The 19,699-nt window shown below is 51.6% G+C and overlaps 1 protein-coding gene, 1 long non-coding RNA gene and 2 other non-coding genes across 5 annotated transcripts in view; 1 reads left to right on the top strand and 3 right to left on the bottom strand.

The window, feature by feature from the left end:
* The window catches only part of LRRC75A (leucine rich repeat containing 75A), a 37,300-nt gene extending 27,706 nt beyond the window's left edge, over positions 1–9,594 (top strand). Inside the window, exons 3-4 of the mRNA XM_063109036.1 lie at positions 6,404–6,519; positions 9,066–9,594. Coding sequence (XP_062965106.1) covers positions 6,404–6,519; positions 9,066–9,594 — 645 coding nt within the window. The remainder of the gene's footprint in view (positions 1–6,403; positions 6,520–9,065) is intronic.
* A 1,522-nt stretch (positions 9,595–11,116) lies between these two features.
* On the bottom strand, positions 11,117–13,434 carry LOC134389192 (uncharacterized). 2 transcript variants are annotated; one of them, XR_010024685.1, is made up of 7 exons: positions 13,359–13,416; positions 13,125–13,233; positions 12,867–12,914; positions 12,576–12,770; positions 12,304–12,368; positions 11,693–11,756; positions 11,117–11,467 (listed from the first exon to the last, which is right to left on the bottom strand). It is a non-coding gene; the product is annotated as an uncharacterized LOC134389192 (long non-coding RNA). The 2 variants fall into 2 exon arrangements; XR_010024686.1 differs by lacking the exon at positions 13,125–13,233 and having other exon boundaries at positions 13,405–13,434.
* On the bottom strand, positions 11,537–11,609 carry LOC134389859 (small nucleolar RNA SNORD65). Its single transcript, XR_010024816.1, has one exon. It is a non-coding gene; the product is annotated as a small nucleolar RNA SNORD65 (small nucleolar RNA).
* Positions 12,451–12,521, bottom strand: LOC134389834 (small nucleolar RNA SNORD49). Its single transcript, XR_010024795.1, has one exon. It is a non-coding gene; the product is annotated as a small nucleolar RNA SNORD49 (small nucleolar RNA).
* Positions 13,435–19,699: the final 6,265 nt, after the last annotated feature.

The following is a 19,699-nucleotide window of genomic DNA, read 5'->3' as shown; positions in this document are numbered from 1 at the left end:
GTTGCCAGGCTGGCTTGCCTGGGGCCGCACAGCTGGACTGGCAGGGGAAGGAGGGCCGGGCCCGGGTGGCTCTGCACTTGAGCTCTTCTCTGCTGTTTTGGTTTCTTCCCTCCCGCCCTCAATTTCCAGCATCTTCCCAAAGAAGCACTTCTTCCATGGCAGGGCCAGGAAGCAGAGGAGGACCAGGGGTGCAGGAGGGATGCTTCCCCTTTCAGAGTAGGGCCTAGAGTAAGAGGGAGGAGATGGTTGCCCACGCTCACCGCTCGCTGGCCTGGGCACAGACCTGAGCGTGGTCACCAGGGGAAAGAGGGCTGCTGGTGCTGAGCTCCACCTGGGCTGTGTCTAGCACCTTCCCTCTGGTGCCAGGACTCTGAGGTAGGGGCTGGCGGTGGAGGGCAGGGGACCAGCCTGTTTGGTGTCTGGTAAGGACCTTCCTCCACATTGCCTTCTTGTGTCCTCACGTGGCAGTGAAAGGGCAAGGGAGCTCTCTGGGATCTTCTTATAAGGACATTGGTCCCATCATGAGGGCTCACCCTCATGACCTCATGACCTCCCAAAGGCCCTACCTCTCCTCATGCCATCACCATGGGGATGGGCATTTCAACATAACATAAGAATTTTGGGAGGCCACAGACGTTCAGTCCGTTGTATGGTATAACCTTTCTCAAATCACTTGATAACCTATGCTTCATTTTCCTCAACTCCAAAATGGGCATAAAAATAATCTCTCTCCTATCAAGCTGTTTTGAGAGTTAAACACGATGATTCACAAGAAGCCCTTGCATCTGCCTGGCTTGTGCAAGCACCACGGGGACAGAAGTCAAGGTGGTGACTACTCAGTGAGCACCTACCCACCACGTGCCAAGCAGTGCCCTCAGATCCCACAGGTCAGTTGCAGGAAACAGCGCCAAGTAAGACTGGTCCCTGGGACCTCACCCCCTGCAGTCCCCCTGCAGTCTCAGAGTCTTGGAAAACAATGGGCTCATCTCTGACTGGGATGTCCAGAATCAGCAGAGTCAGCCCTGCTGGAGGCCCAGGGGCCTAGCTGGTCCCCTGCCCATGCCCACGGCTATGTGGCAAAAGATGCTCTTTTGCAGGACTCTCCCAGTTGTGCATGAGGCAGGAGTGGGAGGTCCCCGAGCTATGGGGTCCCCAAGCTGGTGGGAGGGGCAGCCCCTCCACCCACCCCAGCTACGTGAGCTGGCTCTGAGCAATTTGCATCTGGGAATTTCATATCAGCCCAAGTTGTGGGCCTAGAAATTATAAACAGAGGTGTCAGGGTCAGAGAGCTTGTCCCTAGGTAAATTGGATCATACGTGTACCTCACTGGAAATCCTGCAGCTGGTGTTGTTTTCATTTAAATAAAACCCAAGCTCCTCCTCTGGCCCTGCCTGAGTCTTCAATCTCATCTGCCCCACTCACAACCCTGCACACTCTGCTTCTGGCACATCTAAATCCTCCCCTACCTCGGGGACTGTGCAGCCCCCTCACTGCACGAGCCCCCCGTGTCTGAGCTCCCTTCCCCTCCGTTCGGACTGAGCCTGAATGCCACCTCGCGCAGGCCTTCCTCAGCCGGCTGCCTCGCGCAGGCCCCCGAGCAGCCCCCGTCTCAGAGCCTCCTTATTCATTCATTTGTCCATTTCACCTCCTGGTCTCTGAAATTATCTTCCTTGTTTGTTGGCTTGTTTATTGTCTGTTTTCCTTACTGTAGTATAAACTCAAAAGGGGCATCTGTCCTGTTCCGGGTCACCGTCTGCACCAGGCAGGAAGCAGGCGACATGTTCCACTGAATTTCTAGAGAGCGTAGTAAAGGATGCAGACAGGGTAAAGGGAATCATCAGGAAGCTGTTCCACTGAGGGGGTCCCGAGGGGCGCTGCACCGCTACAGCCAGGACGAGAACGCCTGTTTGGAACTGTGCTGTATAACAAGTTATCCCAAAACTCAGTGGCTTAAAACCACAGACATCTGTTGCTGTACAGTCTGTGTAGGTACTTCTGGCTTATGGTCTCTCCAGACGTTGGTCAGGGCTGCACGTATCAGAAGGCCTGACAGGTTGGCAAGTCCACCCGCAAGACGGCCCATCGCAAGGGGTCGGCAGGAGGCCCCAGCTCCTGGGCGCATGGGCCTCTCCGTAGGACTGCTTGAGCGTCCAGCTTATCCCAGAGCGAGAGGTAACTCAAAAGCCACAACACCTTTTATGGCTCAGAAGTCGCATGCCATCACATCTGCCGTTCTGTTGATTCTGCCAGTTACCCAGACCCACCCTGACACAGTGTGGAAGGGCACCGACCCCGGGGGGCGAGGACCAGGGGCCGTCTCGGAGGCTGGCTGCCACGCATGCTGAAGCGGCCCTTCTCTCCTGCCCTCTGACCTTGCTCCGGTTGCTCCTATTAGCCGAACCTAGCTGGAAGCCAGGTCCAAGAGAGCCCAGCGCCACAGCCTAGAGTGCTCGGCCTTCTGCACACAGAGAAGGACAGAGAATGGACTGCAGAGAGGGAGTAAACAGAGGAGCCAGCACACAGTGCCCGCGTCTGGAGCTGTGTCCAGCGCGCAGTGAACAGGGCAGTTGATATTTGGTTGCCGAATGAGCAAATCTGCAGACCAGCAAGGGAGGGAAGCTTTGAGTGGAGGGCTGTGCTCGCTGCGGTCTGGGAGGCCGTTTCAAAGGTGCTGGGGAGCTGGAGATGGCAGGTGGTGTCGCCCTCTGACGTTGGAGCAGTGTTGGGGGTGCTGTGGTCCCTCCTGAGGGGTCTGCCTTGAGCGTCTGTGCTGACAGGTCAGGGACAAGTCCCTCACACATTCTTCTCCAGGGCCTCCAGGCAGCATCCCTGGGCAGGTCTGGAGAGGCTGCTGCCCAAACCCGCACTTGACCCTGCGGTGCCCCGAGCCACCCTGATTGTGCCATGCCCTCTTCTCCATGGGTCATGGGAGCTGGAGAGAGCTGAGGCTGCGACTGCCGCTGGCCTCCCGTGGGCTGGGGCTCTGCTGCAAGCAGGGAGAAGAGTTTATCCTACAGACACTGCAGCACCTCGTGGGGCCCGAGGTGAGCCAAGCTTGATGCAGACACGAGAACTGCAGACCCTGCACGGGGCAGCCTCCCTCGGCCTCCTCTCCCCTGCCTGCCTCCTTCTCTGTTCCCTCTACACAGACTGCTCATAGGGGACGCAGCTGCCCGCAGCCTCTACTTTACATGTCAGGGTTCCAGCCCTGGAGTCAAGGGGTATGTCTGCTCTCAAGTCCAGGTTCCAGGGAAGGGGCTGATCGGCTGCTGCCAGCACCCACTCATGGACCAGTCGGCTGGAGCTTGGCAGCGGGGTCTGGCTGCACAGAAAGGCTGCTGGGCTGCACCACTTTGAGAAGAACATTCCAGAGGAGAGGGTCTGGCAGCCTGTCCAAGCGTGTGACATGCAGTGCCTGTTGTCAGGGTTGCATGAGGCATGTGGCTGCCCTGTGGCTTGGGAGGCGGCTGTGTCTTGACACTGAAGCCACACGGGATGCCGCTGCCTCCCCTCTTCTCACCACTGCACCTCTGGGTCAGTCCTGCTCTCCGGATGAGGAAGACCTGGAGGGGGCCTTGGAAAGTGAGGAAGTGGAGAAATAATGAGATGGTCTTGCCGAAGCTTTCTTGTTGCAAATGATAGAAACACCTTGAACTAACCTAAGCAGAAGACAGGATTCCTCACCAGGAGGGCAGAGCAGGGAGCGGTGCGGGGTGGTCGTACGAGCACCACCTCAGCACCAATGTGCAGGGTGGGGTCCCGCTGGCCTTGCCAGTCTCATTGCCTCCTTTATGCCTCAGTCCCCTCCTCTGTGAAGTGGGGATGGTAGTAGTGCCGGTTCCACAGGATTGTTGTGGGGACTAGCACTGGGATGAGTTCACGCATGCAATGCAGAGATGCCAGTGTGTGAGAGAGTGGCCATGTCCTGTCCTGGGGTGGTCCCGGGAGAGATGCTGGGCAGACACCTGATCCTACCCACTGGTCCTTCTTGTCCTGAAAGCCTCTGAGCCGGTGCTTCTCTACCCTGGACTTTTAAAACTTCCCTGGGACTCCAGTGTGCAAGATTCCAAGGTGGTGAACTGAGGCTGTAGATGTGCCCTCTCCATTGTCACCCCCTATTCTCCCTTTGCCTTCCAAAGTCAGCCTTCACCCCAGCCTGCACTACGCCTGCCCCTCGCCGAGCCTGTGCTGGCCAAGGCCTCCTCACTGGACACGCAGTGGCCTCCATGGGGTGTCTGGTCCCCTGGCCACACGTCCCCCTGGTGTCCATAGCTCTGCTCGCTGCTGCCTTCTCCATCTCCCGTGTGTCCAATGCTTCCCCCTCGGCTCATTCCCTTGCCAGGGCTTTAATCAGATGCTGAGGAGTGGGTCCAGCCTGAGCCTGTCTTGACCCCCAGCCCCATAATCAATTGCATCCCCAGGTGGAGGTCCCATAGGCCCCTCAGACTCAACGTGGCCCCGCATGAGCTGGTCGGTCCCCATCCTACCTCCTCACCAGCTTCTACCCTGGAGCCCTTTCCCTTCTACCAGGTCCCAAGCCCAAAGCCTAGACCTCCTCGTCCTCTCCCTGCCCACACCTCCCCACCCGGCTGTGTGGCCTCCCCCCTGCACCCCCTCCCCTGGCCTGGCCCTGAGTCACCTTCTTAGAATGCAAACCTGATCCTGCTGTCCGTCCCCAGTGACTTCCCTGCAGCCCCCGTGATCTAGCCCTCTCCCCATCCACCCACCTCACTTCCCACCACACACCCTGTGTGACTAGGCTGAGCAAGACCCTGAACGTAGGAATCAGACGTCAGCTCCAGGGGTTGCCATGCAGGGGTCTGGAGTGACAGCTGACACAAGTGCATTCTCAGTGGCAGGCTAAGACATTAGGACGCTGTAAGGCTTGTGGAGAACCAGATTCCACATGGCTCATCCAGGTCGATTCTGCTCCGTCTTGGGCCCTCCCATGGCCCTGGGCCCTGCTCAGATGCCTCAGGTCTTCAGATGCCCAACCCCCACCTTCCCATCCCTTCTCTGTCTTGTCCCCCTTCCTTCTCTGCCTTTCCATCAGGCCCAGCCCTGTCCCTCGCCCTCTGGGTTTCAGTTTCCTCCTCCGTATGATGGGTGTAATGAAAGTATTCACTGCTGAGGGTGTTGTGGGAGTTGCATAAAGTTCTAGCATACTGTGCAGTGCAGGAACCAGAAGTGCTCAGACCCCAGATCCTCGCCTGCCTGCACGTCTGTAACACACCCCCACCTCGGCCCTCGCACAGCTGTTTCCTCCTCACTAAGGGATGCCTTGTGTTTCCTTCCTCCATCCAAAAATCACTAACCCATTTGCTCTTAAAAGCCCAGCTCCTGGGGCCGGCCTGTGGCTCACTCAGGAGAGTGTGGTGCTGATAACACTAAGGCCACGAGTTCAGATCCCATATAGGGATAGCCGGTTTGCTCACTGGGTGAGCATGGTGCTGACAACACCAAGTCAAGGATTAAGATCCCCTTACTGGTCATCTTTTAAAAATAAAAATAAAAAAAAAAAAAGCCCAGCTCCAGCCTGAGCCTGGGCAGAGGCACCTTGTTCACCCTGCCGGAGTTCCACGTCCGTGCCACGCTTGCAACAGCACAGCACTCACTCGGCGAGCATTCCTAGAGCCACCATGGACTGGGCTTCACTCAACACACTTTACAACTAGTAACTCATTTGATCCTTACAAAAACCCCATGAGGTCGGTACTGTTATTCCTTCACAGAGGAGGATCAGAGGCTCAGAGAGGTCGAGTGACTTGCCCAAAGCCACACGGGAGGGGACAAAGCCAGGATTTTAGTCCATGCAGTTTGGCCCCAAGTCCTGGCTTTTAGCTACTCACTCTGCTGCTTCTCTAGGATGGCAATCCTAACAATGAAGCTGGCCTCCTAGTGAACCTGTGCCAGGTGCTGTGCTAAGCACCACGCACAGGTTAACGTATTGAACCTCCCTACATCCGAGTCGCTGTCCACACATTGTTTGCATCGAGCCTGCCACATGCTGACTCTTGGCCCTTAGCACTGGACCATCTGGCGGGGCACACTCTCAGCCACTCACTCCCCCAATTGAGACTCCTGCCGCACCCACCAGCACAAGCCTGGCCCAGGAGCCAGCTGGCATGCAGCTCCACCAATTAATTGTCAGATCACCTGGAATCCAGACTTTTATATAAATGATAGCAGCTAACTCACAAAAACTGAAAGCATGGTGCGGATCCACTTGTAACCACTGCTCTCTGCTAAGGCCACCCACCCTGGGCCAGCAGAGCAGGACTCCCCCAGCTCAGCCTTGGGGTGCTGTGCTCTTCCCAGGGAGGCGGGAGGCCTGGGGGTGGGGGCCGCGTGCCCCCAGCTGCTCCCATGACTCAGGCCCTGCTGTCTGTGGTTGCCCCTTCAGGAAGGCGACGCGTTGGGCGCTGTGGAGAAGCTGTGCCGGCAGCTTACCTACCACCTCAGCCCCCACTCCCAGTGGAGGCGGCACCGGGGGCTGGTAAAGAGGAAGCCACAGGCCTGGTGAGTCATAGTCCGAGGCGCGTCTTCCCCCTCCCAGGGAGAAGTCAAGGGTGGGGGAAACAGCCAGGAGGGTGTTCCAGGTGGGCATGTGCATGAGAGGGGCTGAAGGGGGGTCCCTGTCTGTGGGTGGGAGCTGGGGGTTATGAGCTCACTCAGATGGGGTGGGCAAGAAGGGGTATGAGGAGTTTCTAATTCCTGGTGTGCTGAAAGTGGGCACTCCCAACTGAACCCCTCAGTTCTCGGAGAGGTCCCCCAGGGGGACCCAGATCCCAGCCAAGCCCCTAGCCCATGCAGCAAGGAGGACCCTCAAGGGTTTTGTAGCCCCCGAAGAAGATTGTCAGGGATCGGGGGGCATGTAGGACAGGTAGCACCATAGGAGGCAAGTGGAGGGGAGGCTGGAAGGAAGGCTTCCTGGAGGGGGAAGTGCGCCTGCCTTTTCTGTGAGTGGCCGTGGGAGCAGAGTGGCTCGCCTTCTTAAAGTCTTTGGCAAGGCCCTGGTGCTGCTGCTGGCTCCTCCTTGCAGGTCCTGCAGACTGGGGAGGGAGGGACTGTCTCCCTCCTTCACGGCACCTCCTTCTCTTCTGGACACCCCCACCCCCAAAACTGGGAGAGAATGTAGATGCTGTGAGGGTCTCATGGAGCTGGGCACGGGGGGGCCCCATCTGGGCTAAGATGGACTGTTAAGGAGGTCCATGGGTCCTGGAATGCCACGAGGAGACGGAGCTAGTTCTTTAGGATTGAAACGCTGGAAATTTGAGCTTGCTGGACCCTAGAGGCCTCTTCTGCTGTCTCCTTGACACACACACACCCACACACGCATGCACGCTCAGTCCATCCTTCATTTGGAAGCCATGTGAGGTCTCCTCAGTCCCCTCAGGTGGCTTCTCCTCACACTTGAATGAAATCCAGACAGGGCCCTGTGTGATCAGGTCACCCCCACTCTGGTCACCTCTCCCACTCCCTCGCACCGACCCTGCTGGCCTCCCTGCTGGTCCGCAAACACACCACGCTCTTTTCAGCCTCAGGGCCTTTGCAACCTGTACCCTGCACCCCCCATCCCCTCTGCTGGACATCTTACCAAACTCCTGACGGCCCGAGCTTTCTTTTCCTTCAGATGCCAGCTGAAATGTTAGCCGTGCCCCACCCCCAAGCCTCCTATTACTTCACTCTCATGTGGTCTTACCTGCTTGTTGTCTGCCTACCCCCTGGTAGGATGAAAGCAGGGATCTCATCCATCTTGTGCACCACAGTGACTCCAGTGCCTAGGACAGTGCCTGGCACACACTGGGAGCTTAACAAACATTTGTTAAAGGAATGGATGTGGCAGGAGATAGGACTGTTGCCATTTAACTGGCCAAGATCACCCAGCCATATGTGGTAGGTCTGGATTGAAACCCAGGCATGTCTGACTCCAAGGCTCAGGTTGTTAACCACTGCACTACTCCGTGGTGTAATGGGTCTGCCTATCAGTGGCATGGATTATAGCCACCAACGCTTAAATCGTGCTGAACAGATGCCTGGCAGCATTCCAAGCACTCACATGTCATGCCCAAGAGTTTTACCTTCAAACTCCCTGGGACTGGAACCCAGTCAGGGGCCAAGTGAGCAAACTCTCAGCAGCCCCAGCTCCAGGCAGTCCGAGGGGAGGGACTGGCTGTGTTTTGCAGGAGGTCCACACTGTGATGGTGTCCTGTGCTCCTGGAGCAGGCTGTGATCGCCTCCACCTCCCTCTTTCCCTTCCCAGAGCTGGGCCTCAGGGCTTGTCTGGGGCACCTGCCAATGCAGAGAATGAGCATCTTCTCACTGCCCTGGGCCTCAGAGCCAGCAGAGGGGTGGTGGAAAGGGCACCTTCTCCATCAGCTTGAGCAGCCTGGGCTCTGGCTCCAAGGCAAGGAGCGGGGGAAGAAAGAGGAGCAAAGAGCAGCAGGTGGCAGGGAATGTAGGGGTAGGGAGCACTCAGCCCCCAGAGCAGGAGTCAGCAGCTCCCACAGGGCTCGGAGCCCCTGCACCCCCGCGCCCCCCCCCCCCCCGTGTGCCACTCTTAAGGTGGTGGTAGCAGGAAGCTCAGCCAAGTGGTTAATAATGACAGCAGCAAATATTCATCACCTATGTAAGGCAGTGCCCTAAACACTTTGCATTTGTCAATCTAGTTCACATAACAATGCTATGGTACCCTGTCAGCTCCATTTTTCAGATAAATAACAAAGAGGGTGAGTAACCAAATAGAAGTCACAGAACAGGAAGAAGGGCTAAGGTGCAAACCCAGGCATTGTGCAGAGACACTTGGGCTTTCCCCTGTGCCCCTACAGGACCTCAGGCTCTGGCCAGCTGGGCCCAGCCAGGTCGAGATGCAGAGTGGTGCGGACACCAGGAGCCCCTGGTTCCTCCCACCCCTGCACATGCAGAGTTCCATCTGCTAGAGTTCTGTAAAACACCCCTAGAGTCAGAGCCGTGCAGTGGCTGGCTCTGTAGTAGGAGCCACTGCTGCCTCCGAGGGAAAGGCCTGCCCCACTTGCTTTAACCTTGCTGTCCCTTCTCCCCTTAAGCCTCAAGGCTGTCCTGTCCGGGAGCCCCCCAGACAACACAGTGGACCTGTCAGGCATCCCGCTGACCTCCCGTGACCTGGAGCGGGTGACCAGCTACCTGCAGCGCTGCGGGGAGCAGGTGGACAGCGTGGAGCTGGGATTCACAGGCCTCACGGACGACATGGTCCTGCAGCTGCTGCCAGCACTCAGCACCCTGCCCCGCCTCACCACACTAGCGCTCAACGGCAACCGGCTGACTCGGGCCCTGCTCCGTGACCTCACTGACACCCTTAAGGACCCCAGCAAGTTCCCCAATGTCACGTGGATCGATCTGGGCAACAACGTGGACATCTTCTCATTGCCCCAGCCCTTCCTGCTCAGCCTGCGCAAGCGCTCCCCGAAGCAGGGCCACCTGCCCACCATCCTGGAGCTGGGTGAGGGCCCAGGAGGTGGGGAGGAGGCCTGGGAAGGGACAGTGGACCAGGAGGACCCTGGAGGGGGCCCTGTGGCATCTGATGAAGAGGGCGAGGAGACTGTAGCTCAGACATGACACTGAAGTGGGAGTCTCACCAGGGAGTCCTTGTGGGGTCGGATGGCTGAGGCAGGTTAGGGGCTCCTCCCATCAGGAGACTCAGGCTATTGCCAAAAATTGGCCTGGGCAACCCCAACCCCTAAAGGGCAGACCTACATCTGGGAGAAGGGAATTTGTGTAACACTTCTTTGGTCCTCTCCATCTCCTGATAAATACCACTGTCTGCCTTTTGGCTCCTAAGTCATCCCTGGCTCAAAAAGCTCCAGGCACCCCTCTAAGCTCAGCCCTTGAACTCCCCAAACACTTGTGGAAATGGGGCATGTGGTTTGGAGGTGCTGGAAACTTGAGCCAATGTGAACACTAAAAGGTTTTCCCCAGAAAAGTATGGTTGGGCCTGCATCTAACCCAGGATTATCCAGTTCACTACAGTTCTGTTTAGGGGAACTCCAGCCAGATCTAAATGTGTCCACAGTCAAGGGAGGTTGTCTTCTTTCCAGTTGACTCTAGTTAACTGAAGAACCTGGGGGTAAAAGGCCGCTGCCAGCGACCCCAGAGGAGCCTAGTTACCATGTATGCCAAGAGTGGACTGAAGGAAGGTGGTCTACCTTGGAACTGACTTCCCAGTCTCAGCCTCCATTTTTGAGACCCACCCTAGGAATCACAACGTCCTTCCTTATTTAGAGCATCCTGTGGTACGAGTTAGCAGTACCCAGGGCAGAGTAGGTGCCCATGCACACAGGCACGCATGGAAGGGCCTACTCAGAAACCGCATAAACATTCCCAAGGGCTCCAGCATGCTTGCCGTATAGCCAGAGTGATGAGCTTTGCTTCCTTCCCCTATGCCAGTATGAAGTTAAAGGCCCTTTTCCCACTAAATTCCTTTCTCATGAAGCCCCAGAAATAACCTATATTTTGGGCACATTCCTAAAAACGTACTACAGAAAGCTCCTAAAAACCAAGGACCATGACGATAAATAAGACAGCTGAAAGGGGAAAATAATTGTCCCTTTTACCCCAACACTCGACTGGTGAAAAGGCCCTACCAGTTTAAAAAAAATTCCTCCTAGACACAATGAGCAACCTCTAAACCCACATCCAGGGAGATTGGGAGCCAATCATTCTTGAGCCAGAGAATAGGAACCAATACAGGTTCCCAAACTGGGCGAACGAAAACCTTGCAAGGGAACATTGAGAACAGACCTCATGCCTCAGGCTAGACTCCAACACAGGAAGACAGCTAGGCTATAGGGCCTTGCATGTTTTGGGCAGGCACAGTGTACAGCCAATTCATGGTTTAAATGCTTCAGGAGCTGGCGGACAGCTTTGTGAAGGGACAGAGCCCAGACGTAGCAGGCACTGGAATAAGTGTGTGGATGCCTTAAATGGTTTGGAATGTTTGCTCTCAAAGTCTAAAGTTGTTAAGAGGGGAGAACTTAGGCTGACCATAAGAAATTTATAATATGTAACTGCAAATACCTGGACTGCTAATATCTGACAGCAGTGGTCAAATTTTTCAAATACACATTTTTAAGAACCAACACAAAGACCATTCTTTATTACAGTATTAGCTCATGGTAACTGCATGAAGACATTTTCACAAGAAATTAAGTTTCCAGCTTCAAGAACTCACCCCCCAATATTACAACCTATTTAATAAAAAGCAAATTTATAAAGAGGTATAGACGTTCCTGTTGGACAGGTTAGCAAGGGACAATGCTAGAAAACTCAAGACTGTCCCAGAAGAAGGTTGCAGACACATCTCTTGGCTGTGTTAATGGCCTCCCTGATACAAGACATTTCTGCACAAAATATTGAAGCCTTTTACATTTTCAGAATCCAAACTGATGGCAGCAACTGGTCCTTCAGACTGACCATCTTCTGGTGATATAGCCTGCAAAGAAACTAAATTTCAATCTCACTTTCTGCTCCAACCAACAGTCACTCACAGTTTAAAAGACATCTTCAGAAAACCGTAGGTTCACCACTACACAATCTGCCGGTAATTCCAGCTATTTCGAGTGATTTCATCATTTGATATCCTTTCCTTCAAATCAACGTTAACTGGCTGCTCATTCATTCCACCATGGAGGGGGTCACTGACTAGATCTAGGCTTACCTCCTTTTGGGTTGAGCTGCTGATGCCACCAGCTCTAACTGCACTTCAACACAGTTCTCAAAACCTAGGAGAATGGAGAAGGCACACACATCTAAAGACAGGTCACGGATGCCAAAGGCAGAGCACAAGAGGTACTTCCGATGATAGTCTCAACTACAAAGTTACAAATTTAAATCCATCCTAAGTAGAACACATTAAGACTTTAGTGGAGGTACATTTTTGTAAATTACTGACACATACAAGTCTTAATTAGGTTTTCTGGGGGTTCAACTTCTATTAGTCACATAACTGCACAAAACTAAGTTATTTCCTCTTTTTATGTTATTTCCTATTTCTCTGATAAAACTACATCTCACAGCAGACAGGTAATTTGCCCAAGATTATACAACCAAAAGGTAAAATAGGAACCACCCCCTCCTCCTGGCTATGCACTCCACTCTGCTTAATCCGCCCCCTCCACCTCCTCCCATCCCCAGCCATAACCAATATCTCTGGGGCATGCTGCCAATAAAGGTCAAGGGCCAAGGTATTAGGTTAACCAAATGAAACTGCCACTCTCTGACCTGTTAGGCATTGTCAACCAGTCATCGCCCCATAAAATAAAAACTCACCTCACAGAAGGCCAACGTTCCTGGCTCCAGTACTCAGCTGCTGGTGATGCTTTGCTATGTACAACCTGGGGAACAGGGCAAAGCAAGTAGGTCACAGTTCAAAACAACTTATTCCTGGGCACGAGCAATGGGTGAGGACTTGACCGCGGTCAGGCAGGAGTAGTTATCGTCAGTTATCGCTTCTGACGGCACTTCCTATTAGTGATTTCATCAGAGCAGTCAAGCACCTCACCAGCCTCCAGTACTGCTCCAAACAGAGACCTGGACGTTACCTGAAACTCATTTCGAATCGCCTTAAAAGCAGCCACCGGAAGCACGTCTCCACATGGGCGTTCGTTTCTGCATAGAGCATCCGCTCAAATGCAGTTCGGGGTTAGGACTGTGGGTGGAGCAGCCGCCTCGTTCCCATTTGAGGTTCCACATTATGCGAGGTGATCCGTAACGTTAAATGCATGTAATATTCACAACTGTAAAACCCCAAAAAGAAAAATCCATTTCAGCGCATTGAAGGTCACGAAACTGCAACTAAGTTACGTACTAAACCCCAGAAGATCAGGTCTTACCTCATGGCGGGACGCCGCGTCTGTCTTCTCATCCTCTGCACCTGCCGTCTGGGACACGGAGAAATAGAAATTGAGGGCGGCTTCCGGCACGTAAGTCCACACCAGCCGTGGCGGGTCAGCGAATGCGGCCAGGTAGGCCTAAGCGTCGTCAGTTACCGCTCGGGACACTTCCTATTACTAGTATCGGGGCAGCCGAGCAAGTCTTCCTCGTGGTCCCACCGAAACCCTACCCACGTGTAGCGCACTCGGGGTACCCACCCTGCGAGCACCGCCGGCCTCCCCAGCTCTCCGGGGTCCGTGCAGTCCCCGCGGCGGGCGGGAAGACGCAGAGCCGGCCTTAGCGCAGCACACGCTCCTGCGGCGGTCCCTGCCGGAGAAACCCGCGCGGCCCGTGAGCCGCGGCCCCGCAAGACGCCAACGCCCGGTGCCGGCGCATCTCCGGGCGCCCCGAAGGCCGCATGGGCTTAGGGCCCAGAGGCTCGACCCCCTTACCCTCCTTTGCCACCAGCTACTAGCCCCGGCTGGAGACATCTCCTACCTCCGTGACCGCGGTACAGGAAAGGCCTCCCGCTCCCGGGCCCGCGCCCTTAAGGAGTCGGAATATCCCATCCCTCACAGAAGGGAGGGAGGCACTGGAGAGCCTCTGCACAGCACGAGCCGCCGCACTAACCACGGACTCCCCTCTCACTGAGCCTGTGGTCTCTTCCAGACCCCGGGAATTATGGGTCGTGGGGTGCGCGCGAGTCCCAGGGCGCATGCGCGAAGCCGAGGGCCTGCGCCCAGCTGGCTGAGGGGTGGGCTTGGGTCGCGCTGCGGTCACCCCTTGCCTGTGTGGGCTTGAGCGAATTACTCATCCTTTGTGAGCTTCTGATTGCTCATCTGGAAAATGAACATGCGGGCACCCCGAAGGCGGTTCTGCGGAGCCTTGGCGCGCAGCGGCCCCGGCTCTCTCGCCACACCCCGCCCCGACAGCCCTGTCCGTCTTTCCTTACAAAGGCCTGTAGGAAGCGAGCAGGCGTCTTATCTGGATCCACCTCCATCCTCTCCCCGCTGGGGTGAAGAGCTGCCACTCCTTTCCTCCCGATTCCTAGGGGCCCTCCGTCCGTGACCGTGCATCCCCCGCCGTGGAACGCTCTCCCTCGCTGCTGACGCTTCCGTTCAGCACCTGAGCATGCTCAGGTCTCGCCTGCTTAAGAAATGTTCAGTCCCTGCACGCGTGCTTTGTACATATGCATTATACCGAAGGAGAGCGATCCACTTTGACTGCTACCATGAGGTGAGACAGCAGAAATAAGTGGAGGATTCTGATGGAGGATTTTAATGGATTTTCACAGACCTGTGTGCACAGAACCATGCAGAAGTACTAGGCCAAAGCTCCCAGCAGCTTTGCTTTGTTTCCAGACAGTTAGTTGGGGAAAAAAATTTGTATTGTTGTGAGGCACCCTCCCGCAAGAATTCACTTACACACGACTCGTGCAGAAAAGGGCAGTTTATTCACGCCAGCTGGCCAGCGACCATCTCCCGAGGAGCAACCAAGGAAGGGCAGCCTCGGGCCTTGGTCTTGTGAGGTTTTTAAAGGCAAAAACCACATCCTGTTGGCACACGGGTTTGTCCAGGTGCACAAAGCAAGCTAGGGAGCTAGGTCACAGAAGCCGAGAATGAGCCGTTAGAGCAACCAAGCGTGCAACTTTTCATTGCGTATGTTCCCATGTAATAGTTCACTGTGTGTGGTTCCTGTTTCCATGTAATAGTTTACTGTGCATGGCTCCTGTTTCTATGCAATGGCTTTTGTTTCTATGAGAAGGTCATCGGTTTCTCATGCACAAGGGGGTAGTCTGCAGGTCAGACTGGGGTAAAATGGAGTTACTTAGGTTAAGCAAGCAATTCTACAGAAGCAGATAGTGTACATTATGATGGTGTGGGGAGCTCTATTTCATTCCCAACTCCTCTTTAGGAAGGACTCAAACCATTGATTCATCAGTACTTAATTTATTGTACTTAGTATGTAAAACAAGGAGTTTGACTGATTGTTCATTCACCAAGGTGACCAGGAAAAAGATTTTCAAACCAATTCTTATTATTACTATATGACTCTTTTTTAATGTGTTTTCTGACTAATGCAAGGCTGTCTCTAATAACACCCAAATGGTTGGTTTAGAAACAACAGGTTTCCCTAGAGCTATACATAATCCACCTTGTTAGTCTGATCGTGTGGATTATATGTGGGTGCAGCTGCTGCTGCACATTCAGATAAGTCCAGCCTCTGTGTGGGACACAATGACCACAGCAAAGAGGAAAAAATTAACTTTTTACAACATTGTCAGATTGACCACTTGGTGTAAATCTCTTTATCAAAGCACTTTACATTTTAAAATTGTTATTTAATTGGAAAAACTCTTAATAAACTAGGAATAGAAAGCACCTTTCTCAATCTAATAAAGTGCATCTACAAAAAGCTCACAGTTAACATCATACTTAATGGTGAAAAACTGGGTGCTTTTCCCATAAACTGAGGAATAAGGCAAGCATGCCCATTCTTGCCATTTTTATGCAGCATTGTATGCTAGCCAGTTTGCTCATGACAAAGAAGGAGGTCCAGATTGGAAAGGAACAAGTAAAACTGTCTTTATCCATAGATGGTATGGTCCTGTGTGCAGAAAATACTGAGGAATCCATACAAAAAGCTACTAGAAGTAAACATATTTGGCAAGTTTGAGGACCAGAGATTAAAATGAAAAAAGCAATTGTAGTTCTATATACTAGCAATGAACAGTCTGAAAATGAACTTAACAATTTCATTCACAATAGCATTGAAGAGAATAAAATGTTCAGGAACAAATTTAACAAAAGCATGCAAGACTTGTCTGTTGAAAACTACAAAATACTGCTAATAGAAATTAAAGACAATCTAAATAAATGCAGAGACATCTTATGTTCATGGACTAGAAGACAATATTGTTAAGATGTCAATTTTTCCCAAATTGATCGATAGATTTAACCCCTCTCAAATTTCAGGAGGTCTTTTTGCAGAATTGACCAATTGCTTTTGTCAGTGGGTAGGCCTCCCTGACCAAGGGGTGAATCTGGCATAGACTGAAGAAGGTTATGGTTAGTGATTTCAGCAAGTTTGTCATCTTGGAGGAGGAGCAACAGAGAGGGTGTAATTCCTTGTATGTAGGGGGTGCATTAGCCCTTAGGAGGGCAAAGGTAAGGAGGCTCACCCAGTTCTCACCAATCTCTAGTTTTAATTGGGTAAGTGTTTCTTTTAAAGTCCAATTCATTTGTTCTACCTGTCCTGAACTTTGTGGCCTTTAAATATAATGTAAATTCCAATTTATTTTTAATGTTTTAGCTAATAATTGGGAAATTTGGGCTGTGAAAGCTGGGCCATTGTCAGACCCCAAGATTATAGGTAGGCCAAATCTGGGGACAATTTCTTGTAACAATTTTTTTTAGTGTTATCTGAGTGGTTTCAGTTTGGGTAGGAAAGGCCTCTACCCATCCAGAAAAAGTGTCTGTGAACACCAAAAGGTAGCGATACCCATATTGCCCAGGTTTTACCTCAGTGAAGTCAATTTCCCAGTGTTCACCAGGGTTGGTTCCTTACTGTCTGGTTCCAATGTGCAGCCTTGATTTTGGCCCTGGATTTACTTGTGAACAAATTTCATATCTGGTAACAATGTCTTTTGTTATTTTGTCAAGATCTTGAATGTAATAATATTTTTTTAAAGTTCAGTTAATTTTGTGGATCCAAGGTGTGTTCCTTGATGTATTTGTTTAATCAGCAATCTGCATAAAGCCTGTGGCAAATAAATCCTGTGGTCTGGCAGAATTTTCTAATTCATGGCATTGTTGGAAGCTTTTAAGGTCTTAGCATGTTTTACTTCTTCTTTAGTATAATGGGGAGTCGGCGGCAATTGAGGTGCTGGAACGACTATTAAAGAGTCAGGTGGCCTGACTGGTTTTAATGTGGCCTCTCTGGCAGTCAAATCTGTAGCAGCATTGCCTTGGGTCTCAAATGAGTTATCTTTCTGGTGCCCTGGACAATGTATGATGGCCACTCTTTTTGGATACCATATGGCCTTAAGGAGGGCTAATATTTTTGTTTTATTATTTATTTACTTACTTTCTGATGTTAATAGTCCTCTCTGTTTGTATAAGGCCGCATGAACATGGGCAGTGGCAAAAGCATCTCTGTTGTCAGTATATATGTTAACAGTTTTATCTTTTCCATGTTTTAAAGCCTGTGTTAGGGCTATGAGTTCAGCCTTTTGAGCAGATGTTCTTTGGCTGAAGGCTTGAGCCCAAATGACCCAATCTAAAGTTACCATGGCTGTCCCAGCATACCTGATTCCATTGGAGATGAAACTGCTTCCATCAGTGAGCAGCATTTCATTAGGCTCTGTCCAGGGCACATCAGTCAGGTCTGGCCAGAGGCCTTGGAGAGTCTTGATTGTTTCAAGGTAGTCATGGACAGGCTCGATTGGGTTGTCATCCGGTAGGAGGGTAGCCAGATTTAGAGCCGCAATTTTTAGGAACTTTATTTGGGGCTGATCTATAAGTAAAGCCTAATACTGGGTGAAGTGGGAGTTGGTGAGCCAACATTCAGGTGCACTTTGTAAGAGAGTTTGTACAGAGTGGGGGACCACTAAGCATATGTCTTGTTGGCCTCTTTTACCAGTAAAGCAGTTGCCATTATAGCTCAGAGACAAGTTGACCATCCTGTGACTACACTGTTCAACCTCTTGGAGAGGTAGGTGGTAGGACTCTTCCATGGTTCCAGGGCTTGGGTGAGCACCCCCTTGGCAACATCTTGCATGTCAGCAACAAACAGGGTGAAGGGCTTCATCAAATAAGGTTGGGGAATTTTAAAATCCTTGGGGGATGTGAGTTCAAGTTAATTGTCCAGAGTATCCTCCCCCAGGGTCAGTCCATTCCAAGACAAAGAGAGGTTGGCTTACTTTGGCCAGCGGGATGTTGAAGAAGGTTTGGTTTGTTTCTCTTCTGGACTATCTCTGTTGTTAAAGACCTTCTGGGCAATTTCAACCAGCTCAGATAACAACCTTCCTGTCTTTGAAGCTTTCTCCTAATGTCTGGGGCTGACTAGGTAACAAAGGCAATATTTATCACCCGCCTGGTTTTCTAGGGTCTCAGGGTCCACAGGAGTGTAGATCCTGTAAGCCTCCATAAGGGATTCCAGGAAAGCGGTGGGGGGTTCGTTTCACTTAGTTTTGATAGGTTAGTGGGCTGAATAGGCTGCTGTGTGGAGTCCCCTAAGGTGAGTCTGTTGGTACAGGTCGAGAGCCCCCTTACCTTGGTCCGTGTTTGGGTCCCACCCAGGTTTGTTAGAAGGGAACATGCATTCGAGGCAAATGGGGTCATCAGAGGGTCAGCCATCATGACCAGCAACAGTTTTCAGGACCTCCCACCAGATCTGCTTGTGTTCTTCTGACGTGAAGAGAGTCTACAGGAGCTGCTGACAATCATCCCATGTAGACTGGTGGGTAAAGAGAACAGTCTCCAAGAGGGAGATGAGGCCGTGAGGTTTTTCTGAGAAAGAAGGAATGCCAGGATCAGGTGGGGGAGCGAGAGGGGGGTTTGGAGGAACATCAGGGAGGGGCAGTGCTGCTCCGAGTATGGAAAACAGGCAAAGAAAGTCCAGAAATAAACCCATAGTTCTGAACAATTGGTTTTTAACAAAGTTGCCAGAGCAATTCTTTAGGAAAATGCTATGTGTATGCCCCCAAAACTATTTACACTATCAATTAGATATTTTATTTATATCTACCTAAATGTTGACTCTGACAACTGTTACACTGTGGTGTTAATAAGGCTGTATTCTTTTTTAAGTAATGAACAGAGTATGCTTTCTTAACTGCCTAATTCACATTTTTCTGAAGTGTTTTGTCAGTTAATGTTTTCAACCAACTTAAAAGTAATGTTTTCCCCATTTTCTCCATGAGTGGAAAGAATGCAAACAAACCTGTGTTTAACAATAAGGTCAGCATGACATAAAGTAACAAAAGCCAATAAATCAAAAATGAGGTTGACATTCTGGGACTAACCTAGCAGTCCTACAACAGGTTTTCAAATTCTTTTTCATAGCCTTATGTAGTTGTGGATAAGCCTTGGTGCAGCCTCCATGCAAACACTGAGAGCTCTGCCTTGGAATGTGGTTAACTCCAAGGAGGGGAACAGATCCCTTCATATGATTTTTTCTTTTCTTTGGTTACAGTATATTCAGAGGTTAAATCATTGCTGTTATGAACTACTGCTGTTTAACTTATCATCAACCTCCCCCAAGTTTTTAAATCTCCAGTGAAGGGAGAAGAAATTATTAAAGGAAATGCTCTTAGCTTATTTTCAATTTTTAAAGCCACCTTGGGTCTGCAGAGGCATCACAGAGTACAGGAGGCGCTGTGGGGGTTGAAGCCTTCTTCAGAGAAGCTGGAAGAGAAGGCTTAGTTAAAAGCACAGATTGTGTTCTATTTCCATCCACCTTGGGCCTTTTTTTAAGGCACCTTTTTAGTAATGACAGCTTGTCAGAGATTATATCAGTCCAAACCTGTATGTAGGGGGGTTGTCCCACAGACCTGTTTGGAGGAATTTTGTCCCATTTGTTATATAAGACCACAGTTAATGACACACAAAAACACACAACTGGCAATAAACAAAAGACAGACAAGTGGCCACATCCAAAATTACTCTAATATATCCACAGACACAATAATCACAATGACAAAGACAAACAAGAAACACAGAAACACAATTCCTATTGACTTGCAAGTCCCAAATCCAAACCCAAATTACCAATGGGCCCAGCAACATCTCGG

The sequence above is a fragment of the Cynocephalus volans genome, chromosome 10 (assembly GCF_027409185.1).
Source record: "Cynocephalus volans isolate mCynVol1 chromosome 10, mCynVol1.pri, whole genome shotgun sequence".
NCBI classification, from domain to species: Eukaryota; Metazoa; Chordata; class Mammalia; order Dermoptera; family Cynocephalidae; genus Cynocephalus; species Cynocephalus volans.
The sequence above is the reverse complement of the archived record's forward strand: the minus strand, read 5'-3'. Positions and strand labels throughout refer to the sequence as shown.